This window comes from Somniosus microcephalus, chromosome 1, assembly GCF_052327205.1.
Source record: "Somniosus microcephalus isolate GS21.2 chromosome 1, FLI_Smic_1.0, whole genome shotgun sequence".
In the NCBI taxonomy this organism is placed as follows: Eukaryota; Metazoa; Chordata; class Chondrichthyes; order Squaliformes; family Somniosidae; genus Somniosus; species Somniosus microcephalus.
Window position 1 is genome coordinate 201,560,959 of NC_140987.1, and position 27,792 is coordinate 201,588,750.

The 27,792-nt window shown below is 45.7% G+C and overlaps 1 protein-coding gene across 2 annotated transcripts in view; it reads left to right on the forward strand.

The window, feature by feature from the left end:
- The first annotated feature begins 421 nt into the window (after positions 1 to 421).
- The window catches only part of tmem161b (transmembrane protein 161B), a 94,714-nt gene continuing 67,343 nt past the window's right edge, over positions 422 to 27,792 (forward strand). Inside the window, exons 1-4 of one of the 2 annotated variants that reach the window (XM_085989262.1) lie at positions 422 to 696; positions 6,279 to 6,382; positions 13,670 to 13,753; positions 16,871 to 16,968. In XM_085989262.1, the coding sequence (XP_085845388.1) occupies positions 631 to 696; positions 6,279 to 6,382; positions 13,670 to 13,753; positions 16,871 to 16,968 (352 nt within the window). In that variant the 5' untranslated portion in view covers positions 422 to 630. The remainder of the gene's footprint in view (positions 697 to 6,278; positions 6,383 to 13,669; positions 13,754 to 16,870; positions 16,969 to 27,792) is intronic. The other variant, XM_085989271.1, reaches the window with a different exon arrangement.

Consider the following 27,792-nt stretch of genomic DNA (forward strand, 5'->3'; position numbering starts at 1 on the left):
GAGCAGGCTCGAAGGGCCGAATGGCCTACTCCTGCTCCTATCTTCTATGTTTCTATGTTTACTGCATTTTGGGTACCTTTAACAAGTGCCACTTATTAAAACCTACCTCTTTGGTCACCTGTCCTAATGTGTCTCGGTGTCAAATGTTGTCTGATAACGCTCCAATGAGGCGGCTTGGGACGTGTTTACTACGTTAATGCGCAAGTTGTTGCTGTCAGACTGTCAGTGGACGGTGTACAGCCAGCACCTGGATTGTTTGATTTTAGGGTAGCGGCTCCTTCACCAAGATGGCGGCCGCACGGCCCCTTGAAACCGGCGCTCGGGGGGCCTTTCAAACTCGCGGGCGCGCCTGTGAATGGCGACCAATCAGCGCGCGATATAAAGTGATGTCAGCGCTTTGTAATGATCAACGGGAATTCGAGGGCTCAAAAACTAACATTAAAAAAAATCACCGAGTCGCCGTGAGTAATTTAGCGGCTTCTGTTTCCCCAAAATGTTAAATTAATTGTGCGAGGCGGGAGTGGGGCAGGCGGGGCCCGGGGCCTCCGTGACCTCTAGCGGCGGCCGAGGTTGAGCGATGGCGGCAGTTCGTGACTTCAAACAGCTTTAGACAGGCATCGAGCGGGGCTTATGAGCGCAGCGCATCCCGGCCGTCTGCTCACTGCCTTTCCAGGAGCCGAGGTGTTCGATAATATGGTGAGTGCGGCGGCGTGATTGGTGAGGGTGGGAGCCGGCTGTGTATGTGTGTCCCCTCACTCAGGGTCCCGGTTGTCGGAGCTACTCACAGAGCCCTTCTCACACACACACACACAGGGACACACCAGGCCCACTCGCACATTTTCACCCTAGGGCACTGCGACTACGGCAGGCCCATCTACCTCACTGTCAGGGCACCGGTTAATTCATACATGTGGAAATCTGGCGTTTTTAAAGACGTTTCTCTCTTACACCACCCCCCCCCCCAATCTTTTAATTATCCCACTTATAAGCTCTTGGTTGACAAGTGAACGCCTGAATCTGGTCCTGGGGGCTGTGGATGACAGTAGACCAGAGTGGATATTTGAGGATGAACAAATATTTTGCTTGCTTGCCTTCCGGGATCAGTTTTTTAATGTAAAGCTTTTCATCAGGGAATTAATAGGTGGGGTAGGGTCTATGATGGGGTGAATTGGCTGTGGAAGGAGTGCGATTGATGAGGTACATTACCTTTCGGTCCACCGAGTGTCATGGGGTAGATTTGTGCTACGGCTATACCATGGGTGTTGAATTATTTCACTATGCGGAGAAGTTGTAATATAAATTCAGAGTCTGGTTCTAATCTGAACTGGAGTGACTCCTGTTCTCTTTCCCCCACCCCACCCCAACCCAACCCAACCCAGGTATGGAAAATTGCTTTGTGAGAAAGAAAGAACTTCCATTTATATGGCCTCAGGGGACACTTTACAGTCAACAAAGTACTTTTGAAGTAAAAACAGAAAATGCAGGTCAGGCACCATTCTGTAAACAGAGTTAACATTTGAGGTCTGTGACCTTTCATCAGAACTGGAAAAGGGATGATGGTGTGAGGCAAAAGGGGATGGTAATGGAAAAAATCAAGAAACAAAAGATGGGTCTACAGGAGCTGTAAAAGACCATGGCAGAATCATTACCAGCACTTGTTGTCCAAAAAAATGGGAGCAGTGGTTATGATCTGAAATTGTTGAACTCGATTTTTGAGTCCAGAAGACTAAGTGCCCAATCGAAAAATGAGGTGCTGTTCCTTGAGATTTAATTGGAATAGCGTAATAGGCTGAGGATAGAGGTGTCAGAGTGGAGGTGGGCGGAGAATTAAAATGGCAAGCAACCGGAAGCTCAAGGTCATTCTTGTGGACTGAACGGAGCAAAGCAATCACCCAATCTATGTTTAATCTTCCCAATGTAGAGGAGACTGCATTGTGAGCAGCGAATACAGTATACTAAATGGAAAGAAGTACAAGTAAATCGCTGTTTCATCTGGAAGGAGTGTTTGGGGTCCTGGACAATGGGAAGGGAGGAGGTAAAAGGGCAAGTGTTGCATCTCCTGCGCTTGCATGGGACAGTGCCTTGGGAAAGGGAGTGGGTGTTGGAGGTGATTGAGTGGACCAGGATGTCTCAGAGGGATCGGTCCCTTTGGAATGCTGAAAGGGGAGGGGAAAATGTTTGGCGGTGGGATCATGCTGGGGGTGGCAGAAATGGTGGAGGATGATCCGTTGCATGTGGAGGCTGGTGGGGGGGGAAGGGGTGAGGGCAGATGTGCAGGAAATGGGATGAACACGGTCGAGGCCCTGTCAACCAAGGTGGAGGGGAGTCGTTGGTTGAGGAAACAGGAAGCCAGCGTGGAAGGTGGCATCGTCAGAATAGATGCGTCGGAAACGGATAAACTGGGAGAATGGAATAGTCATTACAGGAAATTGGGTGGGAGGAAGTGTAATCAAAGTAGCTGTGGGAGTCAATGGGCTTCTAGTAGATATTGGTTAACAGCCTATCCCCAGAAATAGAAGATAGAGAAGTCGAGGAAGGGAAGTGTAGATTAGGAGATGGACCGTGTGAAGGCAAGGGAGGGGTGGAAATTTGAAGCAAAACTATTGAAACTTTCCAGTTCGGGGCGAGAGCAGGAAGCAGCATCGATACAGTCATCAGTGTACTGGAAAAAGAGATGAGGGAGGGGACCTGAGTAGGACTGGAACAAATAATATTCCATGTATGAGGTTGGAGGCCGTGGGGGTAAGATCTCCAGAGGAAATGAGGTCAGCGACGGTCTGGGAAATGACGGTTTGATGTTCATTGGTGGGATTGTGATCCAGGCGGAGGTAAGAGGAGGTGTCGGTGAGTTGGCGTTCAGCCTCTGCAAGGTAGAGGTCTGTTCAACAACAGGATTGCCCTCGTAGGCAGGTTTAATGACTGTCAGGGTTGGACCTGAGAGCATGGAGTGTTGCAAGTTGAGAGGAAGGTAGGTTAGAGTGACTGAGGGGAGCAGAGAAATTGAGACTGCCATTGTCATGCTGGCAGCTCCCAATGAAAAGATCAAGAAACGGTAGGAGGTCAGAATACTGTGGCTATAAGAGCCGGTAAAAAGCTGGATATTCTGTGGCACATGACTCACCCCTTACTCCCAAAGCCTTTCCACCACTTACAAGGCACAATTCAGGTGTGTGATGGAATGCACTCTACTTGCCTGGATGAGTGCAGCTCCAACAACACTCAAGAAGCTTGACACCATCCAGAACAAAGCAATTTGCTTGATTGCTACCCCATCCACCACCTTTAAATGTTACTTCCTCCACCACCGGCGCACCGTGTGTGCATGTCCCTTTCCTACAGGATGCACTGCAGCAACTCGCTGAGGATTCTTCAACAACAACTCCCAAACCTGTGACCTAAGAGATTTTGAGCAGAAGGAAGTTATTTACACGCAGTTGTGAGGCTGTGGAATTCACCTCCAGGGCTAGTGGTTGAGGCAGAAACTGTCAACATTCAGGATTAGATTGGATAGTGGATGAAGGGAAAAAGTTTAGAACTATTTGCTCACGTGGAAGGTAAATGCTGACACAGACTTGGTCTGGATGGCCTGTTTTCGTGTTGTGACTTTTTTTTCTTCCTCCAATACAAATGAAAGAATGTTGGGTATTTGTACAAATTTATACATGTAGGCTTGTAATCAGGGCCACTCTTAAATTGTCAGCTTCTAGGGAGTTGTTTCAGCCTCCTGGTGCATATGGTAGTTAAATACAACGTTATGGTTACCTTGTATGAGGAATTAAATCTGACTTTTTTGAAGGAAGAATTTCAGGCTTGCAAGCCATATGTCTAGCAATGTGGTTCTTTTAAGATGCGTTTACTTTCATTCACCTTCCAGAGTCAGGACCAAATGCCTCCATTCTCTTGAACATATTGTAAAGTGACAGCGCTTCGGGAATCTGTTCCAAGCCCGTGCATTCTCGGCAGCACCAGCTCATTGTTGGAGTTTGTCACAGCCACAGGGCCGCAGCCCTTTCCCCTCACTGCCTGTTCCTGGGAGTCGTTTTTCCCCTGGTGGTCTCTGGGAACGTAGCCCACTTAGTCAGTTTCCTGCGAATGCTCCTCAGTTACACTGAGCGAGGCTCTGTGGATGTCACAGAGCAGATACACCAGCGGATACCAGGCAAGCTTTTCTCACATTGGAGATTTTTATCCCGGGTTGTTTGCAGCAGTGCCCGGAAGATCAATCTTCAGTTCCAGGAGAATCCTGGACAATAAGAACTTGCCATGTTCTTGTCCACTCACTTAGCCTGTCTATATCCCCTTGAAGCCTCTTTGCATCCTCCTCAACTTACATTCCCACCTAGCTTTGTATCATCAGCAAACTTGGATGTAGTACATTTGGTCCCCTCATCCAAATCATTGATTTAGATTGTGAATAGCTGAGGCCCAAGCACTGATCCTTGCGGTACCCCACCAGTTACAGCCTGCCAACCCGAAAATAACCCGTTTATTCCCACTCTCTGTTTTCTGTCTGTCAACCAATCCTCAATCCATGCTAGTATATTACCCCAATCCCATGAGCCCTCATTTTGTTGAATAACCTCTTGTGTGGCACCTTATCGAATGCCTTCTGAAAATCCAAATACACCACATCCACTGGTTTCCCCCTTACCTATTCTGCTAGTTACAACCTCAAAAAACTCTTAACAGATTCATCAAACATGATTTCCCTTTCATATATCTGTGAGGACTCTGCACAATCCTATTATTTTCTAACTGCCCTGTTAGCACGTCCTTAATAATAGATTCTAGCATTTTCCCTACTACTGATGTCAGGCTAACTGGTCTGTAGTTCCCTACTTTCTTAAATAGTGGGGTTACATTTGCTACCTTCCAACCCACGGGAACCGTTCTAGAATCTATGGAATTTTGGAAGATGACAACCAATGCGTCCACTATCTCTAGAGCCACCTCTTTCAAAACCCGAGGATGTAGGCCATTGGGTCCAGGGGATTTATTGGCTTTCAGTCCCATTAATTTCTCCAGTGCTATTTTTTTTTTTTTTACTAAAACTAATTTCTTTCAGTTCCTCATTCTTGTTAGACCCTTGGTTCTCCATGATTTCCAGGAGGTTTTTTGCGTCCTCTACCGTGAAGACAGACACAAAGTATTTGTTTAATTTTTCTGCCATTTCCTTATTCCCCATTATAATTTCTCCTAGAGGGTTGGCAACTCTATGTACTGCATTGATTTTTAATAATTGTGTATTTTTAAAAAACAAATGAAGCATGCAATGGCGACAGTGTACAATTTAGCTAGAATTTTAAATAGTACCGTTGGTTGTTTAGGGTAAATTACATGTCTTGAGTGTGGTTTTAAGTATGAAAACTTGTATATTACTCAAGGGAAAAGCAGTCTCTTCTCCCTCCCTCCCTCCCTCCCTCCCTCCCTTCCTTCCTCATCAAAACATATTGTTTGCTGGAAACTAGTTAATTCTTGATATGTTTGCTGGAAGGTTTTACCTGATAACTATAACTCTTATATTGGAAACTATAACTCTTATATTGGAAACAGTAAAATATTGGAAACAGTAACTTAGTTGAGCAGGTTATGGAAAGGTGGTGCATTTAGGTTAGGATTCCAATGAACATTCATGTAGGATGGTTGATAAGAGTACAAGTTTGAGTTCTAACTTCTGCCACGTGAAGGTGGGTGCATATTGAGAGAAGGCTCGTCATTACCCTGCAAGGATGTAAAATCCAAGACTGTCACCCAGATTAAAGAATTGTAATTGTGTATGAGTTTGGTCTAGAAACTCAATATTTTTTACAACAGATATAGTTATTTGACTCTGTTATACAATGTTGTGTGAATAAGTCAATTATTAACTGTGATGTAACTAATATCTCTTGTGCTAATTTTAGTGCAACATTCACATCAACATAATAATGTGACTAAAACTTGACTGTGGACATATTGAGGCAGTTTTGCTCTGTATTGTCCCAAGTAGAATATTTGCAATGGATTAGCACTGTATCGGCTCTAGTCTTAATAGCTTTTAGCCCAATGGCTTAGTAGTGCATTATGTGTCATAATCTGCAATATCATTGTGATGCTGCAGGAAATGAGAAAGCTGTTTCATCTTAAGGTGATTATCAGTTTACTATTATGAGCTTACCTATAGTGTGGATATATTAAAATCCTTTGGCTGCTGAAATGCTATTAAATTATTAAGAAATTTTATCCGTACAATTTAAAAACTTTGACAAATGGTTCACCCTGACTTTTTTCCCTTCCAGGGTGTGATAGGCGTGCAGTTGGTGGTTACTATGGTAATGGCCAGCATCATACAGAAGATCACACCTCACTACTCATTTGCTCGCTGGTTGCTTTGCAATGGAAGGTACGGAGATTATTTTCAAACTGGGGGGGGGGTGTTGGTTGGCGGGGAGACACAACCTTTTTGGTATTTGCAGCTCATGTTTGTGTATCTGAATTTAAAATGATTTTTTTTTGCCAGACTAAAGTGCTTTACAACAACAACAACTTGCATTTATATAGCACCTTTAACGTAGTAAAACGTCCCAAGGCGCTTCATAGGAGTGTTACATAAGAGGAAGACATCTTTAGGGAGTTTGCTTAAGTGTTACTCAGTTAGTGCTTTTCTCTTCCTTTCCAGTTAGATTACTACACACCATTTCTTAGTATAGGAAAGAATGCTCTATTCTTTTTGAAGGTTGCTTTCCGATTGACCTGGATGAAGGTCTTGAGAACAAAAAGCGAAATACTGCAGATTTTTGAAGTCTAAAACTGAAAGCATTTGAAACATTCAGCAGATTAGGCAGCATTTGTTGAGAACACAAATCGACATTTTGGATGTTGAACAACACCTCGGAGCTGGAAAATATTACAGATTAACAGCAATTAAAAAGGGACAGAACAAGGGAAGGGGGGAAAAAGGAGGGAAATACATAATGACCATACACACAGTAAAATAAATAGTGGTGTAAAATGCTTGGCTGGAGAACAGGAGATTGTTGATCAGAACACCATGTTGGTGGGGTGCTCTGCAGCCTTGGTGTTGATGTTTGGCCCACGGGATTCTGCTCTGCTTTGACAGTTTCTTCCATGCTTGCCATTCTACTTGCCTATCCCCCTTTTGCTCGTCACACACTCACTATTCACACACCCTCTATGTTTTGAATATGTATTTTATGCCTTTGCTTCCTCTTATCGTACCTCCTTTTGTCTCATGCACATATTACTCTTGCCATTAAACCATTTCCTGTTCTCTGCATAAGCACTTTACAGTTCATTCTCTTTCTTTTGCTGTTGGCATGGTCATTGTGTTTGTTTTGCCCCCCCCACTTTTCCCACTTTCTCTTATTCTGTTCCTTTTTAAATGTTGTCCATCTGTAATTCTCAGTAGATGCTGCCTGACCTGAATGTTTCCAGCATTTTTTTGTGTTTGACGAGGTCTTGAGTTTGTTGCTGCTGGCCCTCTTGTCTCAGTTGATTGCTGGAGATCAAAATATCAAGGGTTTATCATCAGAAAATCCCTCAACATATTCAACTGTTGTTTATAGCCACTTTGATGCATAGAGCTATTTAATTTATCTGTTCAGTTGTCACAATCACATCCAGGGAGGAATGATTCTCTTGATCTTCTCTCTTTGTGAGGGAGGAGTTTGGATTAAATGTTTCCCTTTCCTCCCTCCCCATAGACTGATGGTGGCCTTTTCATGTTAGCCATGTAAAGTAGAACTGCAGGAGCAGTGGCTTTTGTGACTGCACACAATATATATTTAATTTTAGCTGCTCCGTTCAGTATCTTGGATTATTGTTCAACCACTGTGAACGTCTGCCCTAAAAATAAAATGTCTGGATTTTTCTCTTAGCTGATCTTGGTCATGGAGACAGCGGCGATGCTGCAGTTCTGTTTTGCTTATCTAGGCTAGGGATGAGAGGCAGTTGCATAGAACTTAGCCCTGATCATTCTCCAGCCTTGTTGGACGTGTACTTGTGTGGATTGCTTGTGAGTCTTGTATGGCAATAATAGACTTCAGTGAATAGCCTGCTGTTAGTCACTGTCCTGGTTCAAGCATAATGAACACTTTTGAGTAGGTTACTGGAAGATTACTTTTTGTTGGTAAGATAGGAGAATCAAGGGGGCAAAATTCAGAGAGAGAAGGAAAGCAACAAAAAAATTGATCTTTTAGGTGTAGTAAATGTCTTTCTTCAAACAATGGTCTGACTCTCACTAAGGGAGGCTATGCTTGGGAAAATCAGAGGGATATACGTCACTCTTAATGGTCCATACAAGGCAGGATACAGGAAACTTTTTTTATCCAACACCGCCGGTTTATCAAAAAGTCCGGATTAGAGTGGTACAGTAAAAGGTACGAGAGCCCCGTACACGGCCACGGATCCAGGCGTCCCTGTTGCATGGCAACAGGTGCAGGAACCCCGCCACAGATCCAGGCATCCCTGTTGCATAGCAACAGGTGCAGGAACCCCATTACACAGCCACTAATATGAAGTAAAACTTACCTGAATCTACTCCTGAATTTTGCCGGTTAACGGAGATTTCTGGTTATTTAGGTGCTGGTAAATCGAGAGTTTCCTGTATATAGTTTTGAGTTTCTTGGTGGGTGGAGGATTATGCATTCAAAACTGGGTTTCTATTTTTAGTCCTGTCAAATTTTCCCTTGGACATTTTGACTCTGCTGGACATCTTCCTTAATTGACTTGGTTTCAAAATTCACCCCTTATTTAGCAATCCTGAGCAATATGGTATTAATTTCTAACATTTCTTTTGACCTCTGGTTCCATTGTATATGCATTTGTAGTTTGCTGGTATGGGATTGAGTAATGAGTTATTTTGTGTTGGTTCTCTTAGGAATTATAATTGAATCAGATGTTCTGTTGTATAGGATTCTTTTCAAACTAATGTTAGTGGTTGTCACCTGGCTTGCCCTTGGGGTGCTACGGGTGTTACAAATTTGGATTAGCTAATGTTTATCACTTGATTTCTTATCACTGTTTTTCATGAGGTAAACTGAAAGCAAACTATAACCGAGCCAGGTTTGGAACACGTATACCATTCTTAAGGACTGTCAAGGTGACAATCATTAACATTAGTTTGAAAAATTCTACTGATGACAAGATAAAGACAGAAACCTAGCAGAGAACAATTAATACCCAATTCAGACAAATTATTTTCTTGCTTGAGGCAAATATTTGATTTGCAGTGTATCCTGCACGTAGAAGTTCAGTGAGGTTAAATCCCGGTTTACAAAAGTGCTTTTGTGTGGTTGACTTGTATTCTTGCTTGGATCTGTTTGCTACTACTTTGTCCGTGCTTGCCAAATTCTGGCCATTGTGATCCTCTTTATTGGCTACTCTGGTGTCTAAGAATCCAGATCCTTTGCTTCCCTTTTCCTGAATCAGATAGCAATAGTAATCACAGAATCACAGAAACCCCACAGTGCAGATCGAGGCCATTTCGGCCCATCGAGCCTGCACCGACACATATCCCACCCGATCCCCGTAACCCCTATACCAACATATATCCCACCCTATCCCCGTAACTCCACGTATTTAATCCCCCTAACACTAAGGGTCAATTTATCATAGCCAATCAACCTAACCCGCACATCTTTGGACTGTGGGAGGAAACCGGAGCACCCGGAGGAAACCCACGCAAACACGGGGAGAATGTGCAAACTCCACACAGACAGAAACCCGGGTCTCTGGCGCTGTGAGGCAACAGTGCTAACCACTATGCCACAGAACTGCTCCATTCTGTCATTGATTGGAAGTTAGAGGTATCGTGAAGGTCTGACTTCTACCTTGTTATACTAAATGGCCTGCAGTTGGGACCAAGAGCTTGCTGATGAAATCCAGAGCTCTTGATGTCATTGGTCATTATAGAGATTTACAATAGAGGAGGGTGCAAGCACCGTCCAGGTGACTTCTTGATCCACCCAGCAAGCTGGTACATATTAAATGGCTTGTCATTGTGGGGTCATGGGCAGTTGCAGATGTCTGAGTCTTGCTTTTGGCTACTTCTATCAATCCAAATGTCTAAGATAATTTGAAAGATAACGCTGGTCACAAGTGCAAGTCATTACAGATGACACTGCAAGTAGACTGCAGGCAACAACAGTTTGTCCAGCACTATCTAGATTTTGGCATATATGAAAATCTGCAAACAGCCATTAGTAGGATTTCTCTATACTGACCAAGAGTATGAGTTGTGTAAATAATCTATATTCTCCGTGCAGTGGCACCCTGATTACCTTTGCATGGCGTTCCTCAAAGAAAGCAGTCATGATGCAATTGGACATATATTTTTATTTGCGCCTCTAGCTGCAGTTATAACTGCAGTAAATTTTCTGAAGACTGTTATAGGTGCCAGTCAAAGCTTAGAAATAGAAGCGCTTTCTGTGACTGGTAATGGGTATAGTTGTGAGCTAGCCATTTACTGGGCATGTTTTATGGTGTGGACCAGCCAACCATCTTGAACTTGTGGTCCAGGCTATGTTGGAACACTCTATCCATTTGGCCTCCTAATATTTTTTGATGGTTTGCTAGAAAACATTTTAAAATAAATTTTCAATAGCTGATGAACTTAGTCCAGAGCTGGAGGAATGCAGAGTTCTTGGCGGATTGTGGGGCTGGAGGAGGTTACAGAGAGGGAGGGACGAGGCCATGTAGGGATTTGAATACTGGGATGAGAATTTTGAAACTGAGGCGTTGGTGAACCAGGAGTTGGTGGAGGTCAGCGAGCACGGGGGCGATGGGTGAGCAGGATTTGGTGTGGGTTATAATACTGGGAGCGTAGTTTTGGATGAGCTCATTTTAGGGAGGGAAGCCGGCCAGAAGAGCATTGGAATAGTCGAGTCTGGAGGTCCTGGTCTGACCATTTTTTCTCATCTATGTCCTCCAAGTTCATGAATCAGTCTCAAAGCCCTCCTCTAGACCCTCTTCTAGTTGCAGCCTAACCCTAACCAAGGCCAGATGCAACTTCAACAATTGCGTTTTAGACTAATAAGTATCCCAACATTGTATTTGCTTTCTTCACCCTTGTGAGCACTCAAACAATGGTTTTAACAATCGATCATTCAAATTCCCCATGTCTCTGCCACTCTGTTACACAAAGAAAAATACCTTTTTTAATACGTAATCGACATCTTTGCTGCATCTACCTAATCTCGTGATGTCACACTTATCAGTGTTAAACTCCAGGTGCTTCATCCCTGCCAATGACCTAGCCTATCCAGATATCTTTGGATTATCACACATTAGTTAGCATTGTTGGCTATTGCACCCATTTTGGTGTCTTTTACCAACTTGGACACCTCGGAGTCTGATTTTATAAAAATTATAAACAACAATGGCTCCAACACTCACCCCTGTGGAACTCCACTGGCAACTGATTTCTATCTCCCCACACACCACCACCCTTTGTTCTCATGCATCAGTCCAGCTCAATACTTGATTCACGGATAGATGGAAAGTTATGTGGGACAGTTCACTGCTCTCAAAGTGGATCTGTAACCTCCTCAAAGAACCTCAATAAATTGGTCAAACTGGCCCTTCTGAATCCGTGCTGGCTCTCTTTAATCAGACCCTAAGACTATGCCTCGTCAAAGTCTCAAAACAACGTACCCACAATTCAGGTAAGGTTCACAGGTCTGTAATCTGAAGGTTCACCCTGTGCCCCTTTTTTTAAAGATGGGGTTCACATTTGCTACTTTTAAATATTTGGAGGAATTACCTGATTCTAACGAGCTTTCCAATCCTTGCAGTCAACTAACTCCATTAGAACCCTTGAATGGATACCTTTCGACAATGCCTTCTCTTGGGATACTAAGACACAATATGGGGGCTGTATCAGAGGGAATGACCAGGGTGGGGGAGTAAAGGTTTTACTGGAGACAAGGGCATTAAAGGCAGAAGTAGGAGAGTGATTGAGCAGATTGACAGCTGCAGAAGTATCATGACAAACAGGTCCAAAGGCTAGACAGTTACGAGCAATGTTCCTAATTTTTTTTTGGATGCACAAACTTTAACACGGGAAAAACCAGTCCCAGGCTGCGCGGCCACGCAGCCTTGAGGGAACATTGGTTGGGAGTTTGAAAGTATCGTTGTAAATGATTTGGGGAAAGATTTTTTTTTCCTCCACTACCAACCATCTCCTTAAATGAGGGCATGCCTCCTCCACCCTCGCCTGACTGTCTCTGATTTTAAATTGGCGATGGGAGCCTGGACTGCAGTCAGGAGTTGGGAGGGAAAGTTACCATTTTATATAACTGCATATTGGAGGAGTGGAGCAGAGGCATGAACAGTGACAGCTAATGGGAATGCATTGGTAATGAGGCTAGTTACATCATCTTTCAAGAAAATACTCTGCTAGGAGCGAAACCAGAGGGAGGACATGATCTGTACATATGATGACACCCCCACTTTAATTTCCAAGATTCCCTTGAATCTAAAATGTTGACTTGAATGGATGGTGTAGTGCTAGTAAGATTTCCACATTTAGTGGAGCAGCTTTTCATCTTCACCATCTGGGCAGTAATCTGGTGGGCAGATTGCCTGCCCTTTATAGAACTTGCCTGAGTTTTATTCCATTGATTTCTCTTGATTGAAAATAGGTGGGTTCTATAAAGGGCAGGCATCCCGCCCAAGCGGTGAAGATGAAAATCTACCCCAATAAGTTTATTAACGAACTGTATAAGGCGAGGGCGGACTTTCCATTCATAGCAGTTCTCCGCAAATGTCCTTTAACTTAAAGATGACTAATCTCTGATCCATAAACCTAGCCAGGAGAAGCAAATACATTTGGCGATGAGGAAATAATAGCTTGATCTTCAGCGTTGAAAGGAGCAATGCTTTAAGTCTAATGCACTCAGTTTCATCTGACATTAATGTTTTCAGTTATTTGACCTTCACTCTCAATTACTGTACATAGATATCTAGTTTTGGTTTGATGGCTGCTCCTTTAAATCCCGTCATATTGCATAAGCAGCTTAAAACAAACACTACAGCTTAAATTCTTTTATCAAGCTTATCTCTATAATCATGAACATTTAATTATTTAGAGATTTGAGCAAGGAATAATTCAAACTTAAACAATGCTGAGTGATTGAATGAGTTTGTGTATGACTGTTCCTTTTTAAACTTGAGTGGCCCATTTTGCAACATCCAGTAAGTCCCAGTAAAGCATTTCTTGTATATTTTTAAAAAACTGTTCTGTTTGAATTTGAGAGTCAGTTTGAAAGTCTTTTCAAAGAGTTTGAAACTTCTTTGAGAGATGGAAGAGAGACAAAATCAGTTTGAAATTTGCAAAAGATAGTTCAGATTAGTACAGATCCCTGCAGTGGTAAAATATTTAAGAAAGGAAATAGTAAATAAAAGTTATTTACAAAGGAATGGCTCAGGAGTTAAGAGTTTGACCCTTTTTTATTTTTTTCATTCTGAGTCAGGTACATGTACAAAGAGAAATAAGACGTATACACAAAACAATGACAAGTACCGAAAGCAGTTAAAAATAACTAAGGCTGCTATTAGATTAATGGAAAAAAGAATTATGGGCAACTGTGGTGTGTTGATTTATTTGAAATGCTGATTGTTGGAAAGGAAACCTTTTTGAATGGATAATTTTGGATCTGTATTGTTACAGCTTGCAATGGTATCAGCATCCTACAGAAGAACAACTCCAAGCTCTTGCTGGGAAACAACAAAAAGTAAAATCCAGGAAAGACAGGTAATGACTAGCTATGACATCACTTCCTGTACATAGAATCTAGTTTATCTGTCTGATTGTCATCAAATTAGCCTCTCTTAGCTTAAAATGTCCAAGGTCACAAGGTTGTTTTTCCAGTTGGTTTGACTCTATTGAGAGCGCACCATCTGGTGGATCTGATTTACCCCCTACCTTACCCTTGGGTGTTGGCCGTTGCGGAGTGGTGCCACCCTCGCCTGAGTCAGAAGGTTATGGGTTCAAGTCCCACTCTAGAGACTTAAGCACAAAATCGAGGTTGACGCTTCTAGTGCAATACTTGGTGCAATAATGGGTGCCATCTTTTGTATGAGACGTTAAACTGAGGCTCCGTTTGCCCTCTTGACTGAACGTAAAAGATCCCATGCACTATTTTTTGAAGAAGAGTAGGGGAATTCTGCCCAGTGTCCTGGCCAATATTTATCCCTCTACCAATATCTTAAAAAAAAACCCAGATTATCTGGTCACTATCACATTGCTGTTTGTGGGACCTTGCTGAGTGCAAATTGGCTGCCACGTTTCCTATATTACATTAGTGACTGCACATCAAAAAAGTATTTAATTGGCTGTAAAGTGCTTTTGAATGTCCTGAGGTCATGAAAGCCGCTGCATACAAGTCTTTCTTCTTTACCTCTCTTCCCTTAACCATCTACCCTCTTCTTCCGTTTCCCCTCTACTCTCTTCTCTTGCCTTAATCCTCTACCTTCTTCTCTCATTTATCGTCTGCCCCCTGTCTTCTGTTTCTCTTTCTCTTCCCCCTTTACATGCAAAGGTATCCAAGGGTGGGAAAGGTTAGAAGATCAGAGGGAAAGGATGAGGGAGGAGGGTGAACAAATCAGAAGGAAAGGCCAAATGGGTGTTGGGGAGGACAGTGCTGTAGGCCAGTGGGTCATGGGCTCCTTTTGGAGCAATGGGTCATGGCTGGCAGGTGAGGGAGAGAGATGTAGGTCACAGGTTGCAGTTTTGGGTGGTGAATGTTGGATACCATTCAGGCAGGGATGCAGCAGGATAGAATGTGGTAAGAGTAATGAAAAGGGTATGGCGCAGGTAGGCTTTGGGTGAGAGGGAAAGGAAAGCACAAGGCCCAGGAGGGAGGGAACAGATGCTGAGAGTGGGAGAAAGAAGTGGGAATGTTCAGTTTTCCTCCCAGCCTCTGCTTCGGGGAAGAACATAACAAGAATTAGGAGTAGGCCATACGGCCCCTCGAGCCTGCTCCGCCATTCAATAAGATCATGGCTGATCTTCGACCTCAAATCCACTTTCCCGCCCGATCTCCATATGCCTTGATTCCCCTAGAGTCCAAAAATCTATCTATCTCCGCCTTGAATATACTTAACGATTCAGCATCCACAGCCCTTTGGGGTAGAGAATTCCAAAGATTCACAACCCTCTGAGTGAAATAATTCCTCCTCATCTCAGTCTTAAATAGCTGACTCCTTATTCTGAGACTATGCCCCCTAGTTCTAGACTCTAGCCAGGGGAAACAACCTCTCAGCATCTACCCTGTTAGTCTCCCTCAGAATCTTTTGTTTCAGTGAGATCACTGCTCATTCTTCTAAACTCCAAAGAGTATAGACTCAATCTCTGCTCATAGGACAACCCTCTCATTCCAGGAATCAATCTGGTGAACCTTTGTTGCACCGCCTCCAAGGCAAGTATATCCTTCCTTGGAAAAGGAGACCAAAACTGTGCACAGTACTCCAGGTGCAGTCTCGCCAAAGCCCTGTACAATTGTAGCAAGACTTCCTTACTCTTGTACTCTAAACCCTGGAAGATCCTGTTATTGATCGACAGCCTGCCTTAAACTCATGGAAAGGCCATAAAGGGAATTCCTACCCTTCCAAAACTAGTTTGTAGCTCTAACTGGAAATCTGTAATTTTAGCACGGAGATTCTTTCTCTTGTACACAGCTGTAGCCTCCTGATTCTATAAGTAATATGTGTTTGTATTAAACCACATCTTTGACCAAGCTTTTAGTCATCCCTCTAAATCGAAGTTTGAGACCAATGTTTGTTTAGAAAAATGCAGGTCCCAGCTTATATTGCCTTTTCCAGTAGTCGGGTAAAGCCAAGAGCTGCAAATGTGTACGTTTACCCACGTGCAGAGTTCCAGTCACTCATGTCCAGTGCTAATTGCATGTTAAAGAGTTGGTGTGTCAGTCTGTTCCTTGTCCATCCAACCAGAAAAAGTTTGTTTTGCACCAGTTGCAATTGGTTTCTGCTTGTGAATTTGAGATGTACTACATTTTGCATTTGAAGCGGAGCCCAAACTGTTTAGCATTGACATAAACCATGTCTTGGAGCTGGTTGTTAATAGATTCTCTTCCATAATTTTTATTTAGTTCACTGGCAAGGCACCTTACAAATTGAGATTCAGTTTCTTTACTTGCCACGGTGGGATTTGAACTTTCGTAGTCCAGTGTCATAGCCACCAGGCTACTGTACTCTTTTCTTCCCATAGCTGCTCTTCTGGACCCTCCACTTTCAAACCTTTTAGCAGTGTATTTATCAAAAATAAAAGAAAATATCTAGAAAATACTCTGGATCGCAGTTTCGCAATGCTGCTTTAGAATGAAAGTCTTTTAAAACACCAAGGGATCAATAACAACGTTAGATTTATTTAAAAAGCTTCTTTGTCAGATGTAACCATGAAACTGACAAGTTGATCTCTGAATTAGAGTGCATGCTCTTAAGGTGTCAGTCTAGATAATGCTAAGCGCTCTTGTGCGCTCTCCCTACTGCACGTGTGTGCTCTCTCGTGCGCTTGCGAGGTCCAGAGGGCGCGCGCGCGCGACAGAGGAGCGAGCGGGAGAGCGCGCGTACTGGGGGGAAGAGCGTGCATGCCCGGTGGTTGGGGGGGGGGGGGGGGGGGGGGGGTGGTTCTTCTGTAAAGGCAAATTTTTGTTGCAGTTGTAGTAGCAATGTTTACAGCCTCTTCCAAGTAAGATGGAAGAACATCAGTGTTTGTTTGCAATGTTTAGATGTGGTCAAAATTAATCGTTGCCAGGGATGAGACGGTAAGGATCTTCCATCTGGAATCAGAGTGAAGGAACATGAGTTTCCATTTGTAGACTTACAGCCACTTATATCGTGGTTTTGCCAGGAAGTACAATGGGCACATAGAAAGCAAGCCACTGACTGTACCTAAGGACATTGATCTGCATTTGGAAGCAAAGACCATTACAGAGGTGGATACACGAGGTAGGATGTATGGCTGAAGATGCACGTTTAATTATTTAATTGAAAAAATCCTTGAACGTCATGTGGTGAGTACTCTATACTCACTAATTTTCTTTCAATGTAACTGAGAAATTAGCATTTATTTTTCAATATCCCTGTTTGTGTAAATGGAAATATTTCAACTGAAGTTTTTAAGTGGTTCTCCATTTCTTTTATCAGATTTGTACAAATATGGCACAGATTCTTTAAAACTTTTTGCTTCTCTTGACCAAAGCAGCTCTCTTAATTGATGTATCTTGGTCATCCACTAGGGTGGAACAAGTCATCACAAAAGCATCCTTCAGGCATTTTATTCAGAGGTCATGTGAACTTTTCTGATAGCCGTAGTCTGTAAAAGACCAGTTTTTAGCTTTTTCTGCTGCTGTCAGCAAAATAGTTCCTTGCCATTGAAAGATCTTGTCTGTAATACATAATTTATTTTTACATGTGCCACGTGCTATAATGCACAATTCCAGCCTTGTCCTGATGTGGCCTTACATTTCTTGAACTTCAGATGGTCTCATGCTTGGCTTTAGTTTCACCGCATAGTTTTATAATAGATTCATTTTTTTATTTGTCATTTGAACAGGGAATTCTGATATGTCACATAAGGACATAAAAAATAAGAGCAGGAATAGGCCATTTGGCCTCTCGAGCCTGCTCTGCCATTCAGTAAGATCATGGCTGATCTTCTACCTCAACTCCACTTTCCTGCACTATCCCCATATCCCTTGATTCCCATAATATCCAAAAAACTATCGACCTCTGTCTTGAAAATACTCAATGACTGAGCCTCCACAGAGAATTCCAAAGATTCACCACCCTCTGAGTGAAGAAATTTCTCCTCATCTCAGTCCTAAATGGCCAACCCCTTATTCTGAGACTGTGACCCCTGGTTCTAGACTCCCCAGCCAGGGGAACATCCTCCCTGCATCTACCCTGTCAAACACTAAGAATTTTGTATGTTTCAATGAGATCACCTCTCATTCTTCTAAACTCTAGCAAATATAGGCCTAGTCTACTCAATCTCTCCTCATAAGACAATCCCCCCATCCAAGGAATCAGTCCGGTGAACCTTTGTTGTACTCCCTCTATGGCAAGTATATCCTTCCTTAGGTAAGTAGACCAAAACTGTACACAATACTCTAGGTATGGTCTCACCAGGACCCTATATAATTGCAGTAAGATGTCTTTACTCTTATACTCAAATCCTCTTGTAATAATGGCCAACATACCATTTGCTTTCCTAATTGTTTGCTGTACCTGCATGTTAACTTTCAGTGATTCGTGTACAAGGACACCCAGATCCCTCTGAACACCAACATTTCCCAACCTCTCACCATTTAAAAAAAATTCTGCTTCTCTATTTTTCCTACCAAAGTGGATAACTTCACATTTCTCCACATTATATTCCATTTGCCATGTTCTTGTCCACTCACTTAGCTTGTCTATATTTCCTTGAAGCCTCTGCATCCTCCTCACAACTTGCATTCCCACCCAGCTTTGTATCATCAGCAAACTTTGGATATATTACATTTGGTCCCCTTATCCAAATCATTGATATAGATTGTGAATAGCTGAGGCCCAAACACTGATCCTTGCGGTACCCCACTAGTTACAGCCTGCCAACTCGAAAATGACCTGTTTATTCCTACTCTGTTTTCTGTCCATTAACCAATCCTCAATCCATGCCAGTATATTATCCCTTGAGCCCTAATTTTGTTGCATAACCTCTTGTGTGGCACCTTATCGAATATCTTCTGAAAATCCAAATACACCACATCCACTGGTTTCCCCCTTATCTATTCTGCTAGTTACAACCTCAAAAAACTCTTAACAGATTTGTCAAACACGATTTCCCTTTCATAAATCCGTGTTGACTCTTCCTAATCCTATTATTTTCTAAGTGCCCTGTTACCAGGTCCTTAATAATAGAATTCTAGCATTTTCCCTACTAATGATGTCAGGCTAACTGGTCTGTAGTTCCCCCTTTTCTCTCTCCCTCCTTTCTTAAATAGTGGGGTTACATTGCTACCTTCCAATTGGCGGGAACCATTCTAGAATCTATGGAATTTTGGAAAATGACAACCAATGCATCCACTATCTCTATAGCCACCTCTTTCAAAACCCGAGGCTCTAGACATTCAGGTCCAGGGAATTTATCGGCTTTCAGTGCCATTAATTTCTCTAGTACTACTTTTTTTTACTAATAATTTCTTTCAGTTCCTCATTCTCGCTTTTTTGTTGTTGTTTTTTGCATCTTCTGTGAAGACAGACAGAAAGTATTTGTTTAATTTCTCTGCCATTTCCTTATTCCCCATTATAACCTCTCCTGTATCGGTCTGTAAGGGACCCACATTTACTTTTGCAAATCTTTTCCTTTTTACATTCCTATAGAAGCTTTTACAGTCTGTTTTTATGTCTCTCGCCAGTTTACTGTTGTAAATTATGTATTTGTTGTAAATTATGTATTAGTTCTTTAAATGCTAGTCATTGCATGTCTACAGTCATACCTTTTAATGTAGTTTCCCAATCTACTGTAGCCACTCGCCACTCATACCCACATAGTTTGCTTTGTTAAGATTTAAGACCCTAGTTTCGGATTTAACTAAATCACTTTCAAGCTCCATATAAAATTCTAACATATTATGGTCACTCTTCCCTAAAGGCCCCTTTACTACAAGGTTATTAATTAGCCCTTTCTCGTTGCACAATACTAGATCTAAAATAGCCCGTTCCTTAGTCAGTTCCTCAACATACTGATCTAGAAAACTATCTTGCATACATTCCATTAATTCGTCCTCCACACTATTACTGCAAATTTGGTTTGTCCAATCTATATGTAGATTAAAGTCCCCCATGATTACTGTATGACCCTTGTTACATGCGCCTCCAATTTCCTAATTTATACTCTGCCTTACATTACAACTACTGTTTGGGGGCCTATAAACAATTCCCACCAATGTTTTCTGCCCCTTGCTGTTTCTTGGCTCCAATCAAATTGATTCTACTTCTTGATTTTCAGAGCGAAGATCCATTCTCTCTACTGTCTTTATCCCATCCTTTATTATCAGGGCTACTCCTCCTTTTCCATTTTGCCTATCTCTTCTAAAATTTTAAGTATCCTGGAATATTTAGTTCCCAACCTTGGCCCCATTGCAACCATGTCTCAATAATAGCTATTAGGTCAAACCTATTAATTTCTGAAGTCACACAACACCAGGTTATAGTCCAACAGCTTTATTTGAAATCACAAGCTTTCGGAGCGCTGCTCCTTCGTCCGGTGAAGTGGAGAAATGCATAAAGACACAGCTTATATAGTCAGAGAATCATGTCAGATGTTTACAGGTAATCTTTCCAACTGCCATTTATCACACCTCGGCAGAGAGATAATCACAGCAATCAAAGGTGTGAATGGTGTCCAAACAGGTCCGTCAGGAAAACATTACATCAAAGAACAATGAGGTGGGGTCACAAGGGGTCAAATATTGCAGATGCTGGGGTCTGTATGAAAAACAATAAAACAGACAAAAAACATTTTTTTTGCTGGAAATCACAGCAGGTCTGGCTGCATCTGTGTAGAGAGAAAGCAGACAAGATCCCGAAAGGACTTCAGATCACAAACCCACTCAAGTCGACCTACAACACAGACTACGCTGAGAGACTCTGCCGTCGTACCTCTCGCACACTCCTCAACCATCTCGTACACCAGCTCTACAGCAGACGTCGAAACCGAGATGGAGTCCATGTTCTCAGCCTGTGCTCAGGACACAGCAGACCAGCTACGAGACACCGCCAAACAAACAAGGCAACGGAACTACGCTACCTACATGCACACCAAGAACAGGAAGCTTGAGAAACTCGGCATCACCAGCAGCAGCAACCAAGCCTCCCCCGTTACCACGGTTGAAACCACAGGGAAATCCATCGTCGGCCTGTCCGACCACACCCTTCAACCAGACGAAATTGAAGTTCTCAGCCGAGGGCTCAATTTCTGCCCCACCACCAAAATGGACCCCACCGGTCTCGCGGCAGACACAGAGGAATTCATCAGGAGAATGAGGCTCCGGGAATTCTTCCACAAACCCAAGATGTCAGCAGCGAACCCAATGAGACAATCAATGATCCGGAACAGCAGACAGAGGGATCCGCAGTGCAGCAACCGAAGAAGAAAGAGTCAAATTTGACCCCTCCGGAGGGTCGCTGCCCTAAGCTTGACATGTATGCTCAAGCTGTCAGGAGATGCATCAACGCCAGATTCATCAGCCACACTCAAGACAGTCCAGAATGTCACCCGAGAACAACGCAACGCCATCCACGCTCTCAAGACCAACCGCAACATCGTCATCAAACCAGCAGACAAAGGAGGCGCCATCGTCATACAGAACAGAACGGACTATTGCAAAGAAGTATACCGACAACCAGGAACACTACAGACAGTTACCCGCAGATCAGACCAAAGAACACACCCGCCAACTCAACAGACTGATCAAGACCTTCGATACAGACCTTCAAAGCATCCTACATGCTCTCATCCCACGTACTCCCCGCGTGGGAGACTTCTACTGCCTCCCAAAGATACACAAAGCCAACACACCCGGACGTCCTATCGCATCAGGCAACGGAACCCTGTGTGAGAACCTCTCTGGATATGTCGAGGGCATCCTGAAACCCATCGTACAGGGAACCCTCAGCTTCTGTCGCGACACTACAGACTTCTTGCAGAAACTCGGCACCCACGGACCAGTTGAACCAGGAACACTCCTCGGCACTCGACACCAGCATCCCTCACGATGACGGCATCGCTGCGACAGCCTCAGTACTCAACACCAACAACAGCCAATCTCCAGACGCCATCCTACAACTCATCCGCGCCATCCTACAACTCATCCGCTTCATCCTTGACCACAATGTCTTCACCTTCGACAACCAGTTCTTTACCCAAACACACGGAACAGCCATGGGGACCAAATTCGCACCCCAATACGCAAACATCATCATGCACAAGTTCGAGCAAGACTTCTTCGCTGCACAGGATCTCCAACCAACGCTATTCACCAGATACATCGACAACATTTTCTTCCTATGGACCCACGGCGAAGAATCACTGAAAAGACTACACGATAACATCAACAAGTTCCATCCCACCATCAAACTCACCATGGACTACTCCTCCGAATCGGTTTCATTCCTGGACACGAATCTCCATCAAAGACGGACACCTCAGCACTTCACTCTACCGCAAGCCCACGGACAACCTCACGATGCTTCACTTCTCCAGCTTCCACCCTAACCACGTAAAAGAAGCCATCCCCTATGGACAAGCCCTGCGAATACACAGGATCTGCTCAGACGAGGAGGAACGCGATGGACACCTACAGACACTGAAAGACGCCCTTGTAAGAACGGGATATGACGCTCGACTCGTCGATCGACAGTTCCGACGGGCCACAGCGAAAAATCGCATAGACCTCCTCAGAAGACAAACACGGGACACAACCAACAGAGTACCCTTCGTCGTCCAGTACTTCCCCGGAGCGGAGAAACTACGCCATGTTCTCTGCAGCCTTCAACATGTCATCGATGACGACGAACACCTCGCTAAGTGTGGTAAACCACTGTTTGTATTCCTGTTTGTCCTGTTTGTATTCCACTGTGTACATGCCTGGACATGCCTCGGCTGACTCCTCCCACAGGTCCTAGTATAAAGGTGACTGCTCCCCAGCCCTTGGTATCCTGGACCGGTCGACCACTCGAGGCAGACCTCCATTCTGTTGTTAATAAAAGCCTTTAGTTACTCTTCTAACTCTCAGTCTTTTATGAGTAATTGATAGCGCATCAATTTTATTAACAACATTTTTATAATGGAGAAGATCCTCACACCAGCATGCCTGGACTTAGATCATCGGGAGGCGGACTCATCCACCAAGTTTACTCACTGGCTTAAGTGTTTCGAAAAATTCCTGACCGCCTCCGAAGCAATCAAATCGGACGAGGACAAACTGGATGTCCTGACCTCCAAAGTGAACCACCGAGTGTACTCGGTCATCCAAGACGCGACCTCGTACGCGGATGCTATCAAGCTCCTCAAGGACCAGTACACGCGCCCAGTGAACGAAGTGTACGCCAGGCACCTCCTGGGGAGTCGTAAACAACAACCTGGGGAATCGACCGTGGAATACCTTCAGGCACTGTCTGCTTGGCCGGGCCTGTGGTTGTAAGGATGTAAAGGCCGCCGTGTACACAGAGGAACTTATCCGGGACGCTTTTGTAGCGGGCCACAGATCCAATTACACACGACAGCGACTGTTGGAGCAGAGTAACCTCGACCTCAACAAGGCCTCTGAACTCGCACTATCGTTGGATGCAGCCTACCAGGGCATGGATGCCTACTCCTCTGCACCGTGGACGCCGCGGGGAATGACAGCCTGGGACACGGTAGGACCGCCTCATAGCGCCGTGCCACCCCAGCCACACCCCAACAACGGCCCAACTACCGCAGCAGTGTCCCAAGGCCAGACAGCAGTGCCCCAAGGCCAGAAATGCTACTTCTGTGGCCAGGCAAAACACCCCAGAGCGCGCTGCCCGGCGAAAAACGCGATCTGCTCGGGCTGCGGGAAGAAGGGACACTACGCTAGCATCTGCAGGGCCAAAGCCACCCCGAACCCCAGCAGCGCCGCGTGTGGGCCATGCGGGCCACCATTTTGGACCTCCCCGGCCGTGTGCGAATCACCGGTACAGCAGCCATTTTGGACGCCTCCAGCCACATGGGGATCATGGACGCCGCCATCTTGGACGACAGCCGGGACGCAGCAGGCCCCCGACACCGCCTCATCTGATACCCGCAGCGACACACCGACCCCTACGCTGGCATCCGTTACACTGGACCAAGCGAGACCGCACCAACTGGCCAGTTCCACAATGGACATTAAGGTAAATGGTCACGATACAATCTGCCTTTTTGACTCTGGGAGCACGGAGAGCTTCATCCACCCCGACACGGTGCGGCGTTGCTCTCTCCCAGTCCTGCCTGCGCAACAGCGGATTTCTATGGCCTTCGAGTCCCAGTCGGCGGACATCGGCGGCTACTGCGTGGTGACACTCGTAGTAGACGGGACCGTGTACGATCATTTTAAACTTCTGGTTCTGCCTGACCTCTGCGCTGCCGTCCTGCTGGGGTTAGATTTTCAGTGCCACCTTAAAAGTGTTACGATGGCGTACGGTGGACCCCTACCCCCACTCACAGTCCGCAGCCAGCAGCTTCCAAATTGCCCGCCGCGCACCAGGTGCAACCTCTCCACACTCAGAGTCATCCCCCCACCACTGTTTGCTAACCTCACCCCCGACTGTAAGCCCATCGCCACAAAGAGCAGGCGATACAGTGCCGGGGACAGGGTTTTCATTAAAACCGAAGTGGAGCGGCTCCTGAAAGAAGGGATTATTGAGGGCAGCACCAGCCCCTGGCGAGCCCAGGTTGTGGTCGTTAAGACCGGCGAGAAGCAGCGCCTGGTTATCGACTACAGCCAGACAATAAATCGCTACACCCTGCTGGACGCCTACCCACTCCCCCGTATAGCTGATATGGTCAACCAGATCGCGCAGTACCGCGTCTTCTCGACCATTGACCTGAAATCAGCGTACCACCAGCTCCCCATCCGCCCTGAGGACCGCCAGTACACTGCCTTTGAGGCAAACGGCCGCCTCTATCACTTCCTTAGGGTTCCCTTTGGCGTCACCAACGGGGTCTCCATCTTCCAAAGGGAGATGGACCGGATGGTAGATCAAAATGCGTTGCAGGCCACTTTCCCATATCTGGACAATGTGACCATCTGCGGCCGTGACTTGCAGGACCATGACGCAAACCTCGAAAAATTCCTCCGCACCGCCCAACTCCTAAACCTGACATATAACAAGGAGAAGTGCATATTCCGCACAAACCGCCTCGCCATCCTTGGCTGTGTTGTGGAACACGGAGTCATCGGCCCCGACCCCGACCGGATGCGTCCCCTTATGGAACTTCCACTGCCCCACTGCCTCAAGGCCCTGAAGAGGTGCCTAGGGTTTTTCTCCTATTACGCCCAGTGGGTCCCCTACTACGCGGACAAGGCCCGTCCGCTGATCAAGTCCACCTCTTTTCCCTTGACGGCAGAGGCCCGCTTAGCCTTCCACCGTATCAAGGAGGACATTGCCAAAGCCACCATGCACGCAGTGGACGAATCCATCCCCTTCCAGGTGGAAAGCGACGCGTCCGACTTTGCCCTGGCCGCTACCCTCAATCAGGCGGGGAGACCCGTGGCCTTCTTTTCACGAACCCTCCAAGGCCCGGAGACCAGACACTCCGCTGTTGAGAAGGAGGCCCAGGCGATTGTGGAGGCTGTGCGTCATTGGAGGCACTACCTGGCCGGAAAACGATTTACCCTGCTCACTGACCAGCGTTCAGTTGCTTTTATGTTTAACAACAAGCAGAGGGGCAAAATCAAAAATGACAAGATCTTGAGGTGGAGAATCGAACTTTCCACCTACAACTACGAGATCTTGTACCGGCCCGGGAAGCTAAATGAACCCCCGGATGCGCTATCGCGTGGCACCTGCGCCAGCGCGCAGATCGATAGACTACGGGTCCTCCACAATGACCTCTGCCACCCGGGGGTCACCAGGCTCTTCCACCTCATCAAGGCCCGCAACCTGCCTTACTCTATTGAGGAGGTCAGGACCATGACCAGGAACTGCCAAGTCTGCGCTGAGTGCAAACCACACTTTTATAGACCAGACAGGGCCCACCTGATAAAAGCCACTCGCCCCTTCGAGCGCCTGAGCGTTGATTTTAAAGGGCCTCTCCCCTCCTCCGACCGCAATGTGTACTTCCTCAATATTATTGATGAGTATTCCCGTTCGCCTTCCCCTGCCCGGACATGACCAGTGCCACGGTCATTAAATGTCTGAACAACCTCTTCACCCTGTTCGGCTTCCCCAGCTATATCCATAGCGACCGGGGCTCATCGTTTATGAGCGACGAACTCCGTCAGTACCTGCTAACTAGGGGTATTGCCACAAGCAGGACCACCAGTTACAACCCCCGGGGGAACGGACAGGTGGAAAGAGAAAATGCGACAGTTTGGAAGGCCGTCCTGCTAGCCTTAAAGTCTAGGGGCCTTCCAACCTCCCGCTGGCGGTGCTCCCGATGCGCTCCACTCTATTCGGTCACTGCTCTGCACTGCCACTAACGCCACCCCTCATGAGAAAATGTTCGTCTTCCCAAGGAAGTCCACATCAGGGACATCGCTACCGCCATGGCTGACGTCCCCAGGGCCGGTCCTACTGAGAAGACACGTGAGGACCCATAAAACGGACCCCCTGGTCGAGAGGGTCGACCTCCTCCACGCCAACCCCCAGTATGCTTACATCGCATACCCGGACGGGCGGGAGGACACAGTCTCCATAAGAGACCTTGCACCCTCGGGGACCACAGTAACCCACTCCCACCCCCCCCCCCCCCCCCCCCACGATCCGATATCCAGCCCCAGCAGACGGCAGGCCTGGGCCCCGCGACCCGCTCGACATCTACGAGGACGACACGCCTGTGCCACAGCCTACGCTGGACTCGACGCCGGAAGCTTCACTACCCCTGCCGTCGCCACGCCGATCACAGCGGCAGACAAGACCTCCGGAGAGACTCCAATACACTAACTTTTAATACACTTCACCCCGCCGGACTCAATTTTAAACAAGGGGTGAATGTGGTAAACCACTGTTTGTATTCCTGTTTGTCCTGTTTGTATTCCACTGTGTACATGCCTGGACATGCCTCGGCTGACTCCTCCCACAGGTCCTAGTATAAAGGTGACTGCTCCCCAGCCCTTGGTATCCTGGACCGGTCGACCACTCGAGGCAGACCTCCATTCTGTTGTTAATAAAAGCCTTTAGTTACTCTTCTAACTCTCAGTCTTTTATGAGTAATTGATAGCGCATCACTAAGGCCATCCCCACGCCTCCACTACTCACTTTCAAACAGCCGCCTAACCTCAAACAGACCATCATTCGCAGCAAATTACCCAGCTTTCAGGAGAACAGCGACCACGACACCACACAACCCTGCCACAGCAACCTCTGCAAGACATGCCAGATCATCAACACAGATACCATCATCACACGTGAGGACACCACCCACCAGGTACATGGTACATACTCATGTGACTCGGCCAACGTTGTCTACCTCATACGTTGCAGGAAAGGATGCCCCGGAGCATGGTACATCGGCGAGACCATGCAGACACTGCGACAACGGATGAACGGACACCGCGCAACAATCACCAGGCAGGAGTGTTCCCTCCCAGTCGGGGAACACTTCAGCAGTCAAGGACATTCAGCCTCCGATCTTCGGGTAAACATTGTCCAGGGCGGCCTTCGAGACACACGACAACGCAAAATCGTCGCGCAGAAACTGATAGCCAAGTTCCGCACCCATGAGGACGGCCTCAACCGAGATCTTGGGTTCATGTCACGCTACATGTAACCCCACCTGACGCAGGGTCATCCAGACTCGAGTCGACATTGGCTTGGTCTCTCTACACCGATGCGGCCGGACCTGCTGTGATTTCCAGCAAAAAAAATGTTTTTTGTCTTGTTTTTCATACAGACCCCAGCATCTGCAATATTTGACCCCTTGTGACCCCACCTCATTGTTCTTTGATGTAATGTTTTCCTGACTGACCTGTTTGGACACCATTCACACCTTTGATTGCTGTGATTATCTCTCTGCCGAGGTGTGATAAATGGCAGTTGGAAAGATTACCTGTAAACATCTGA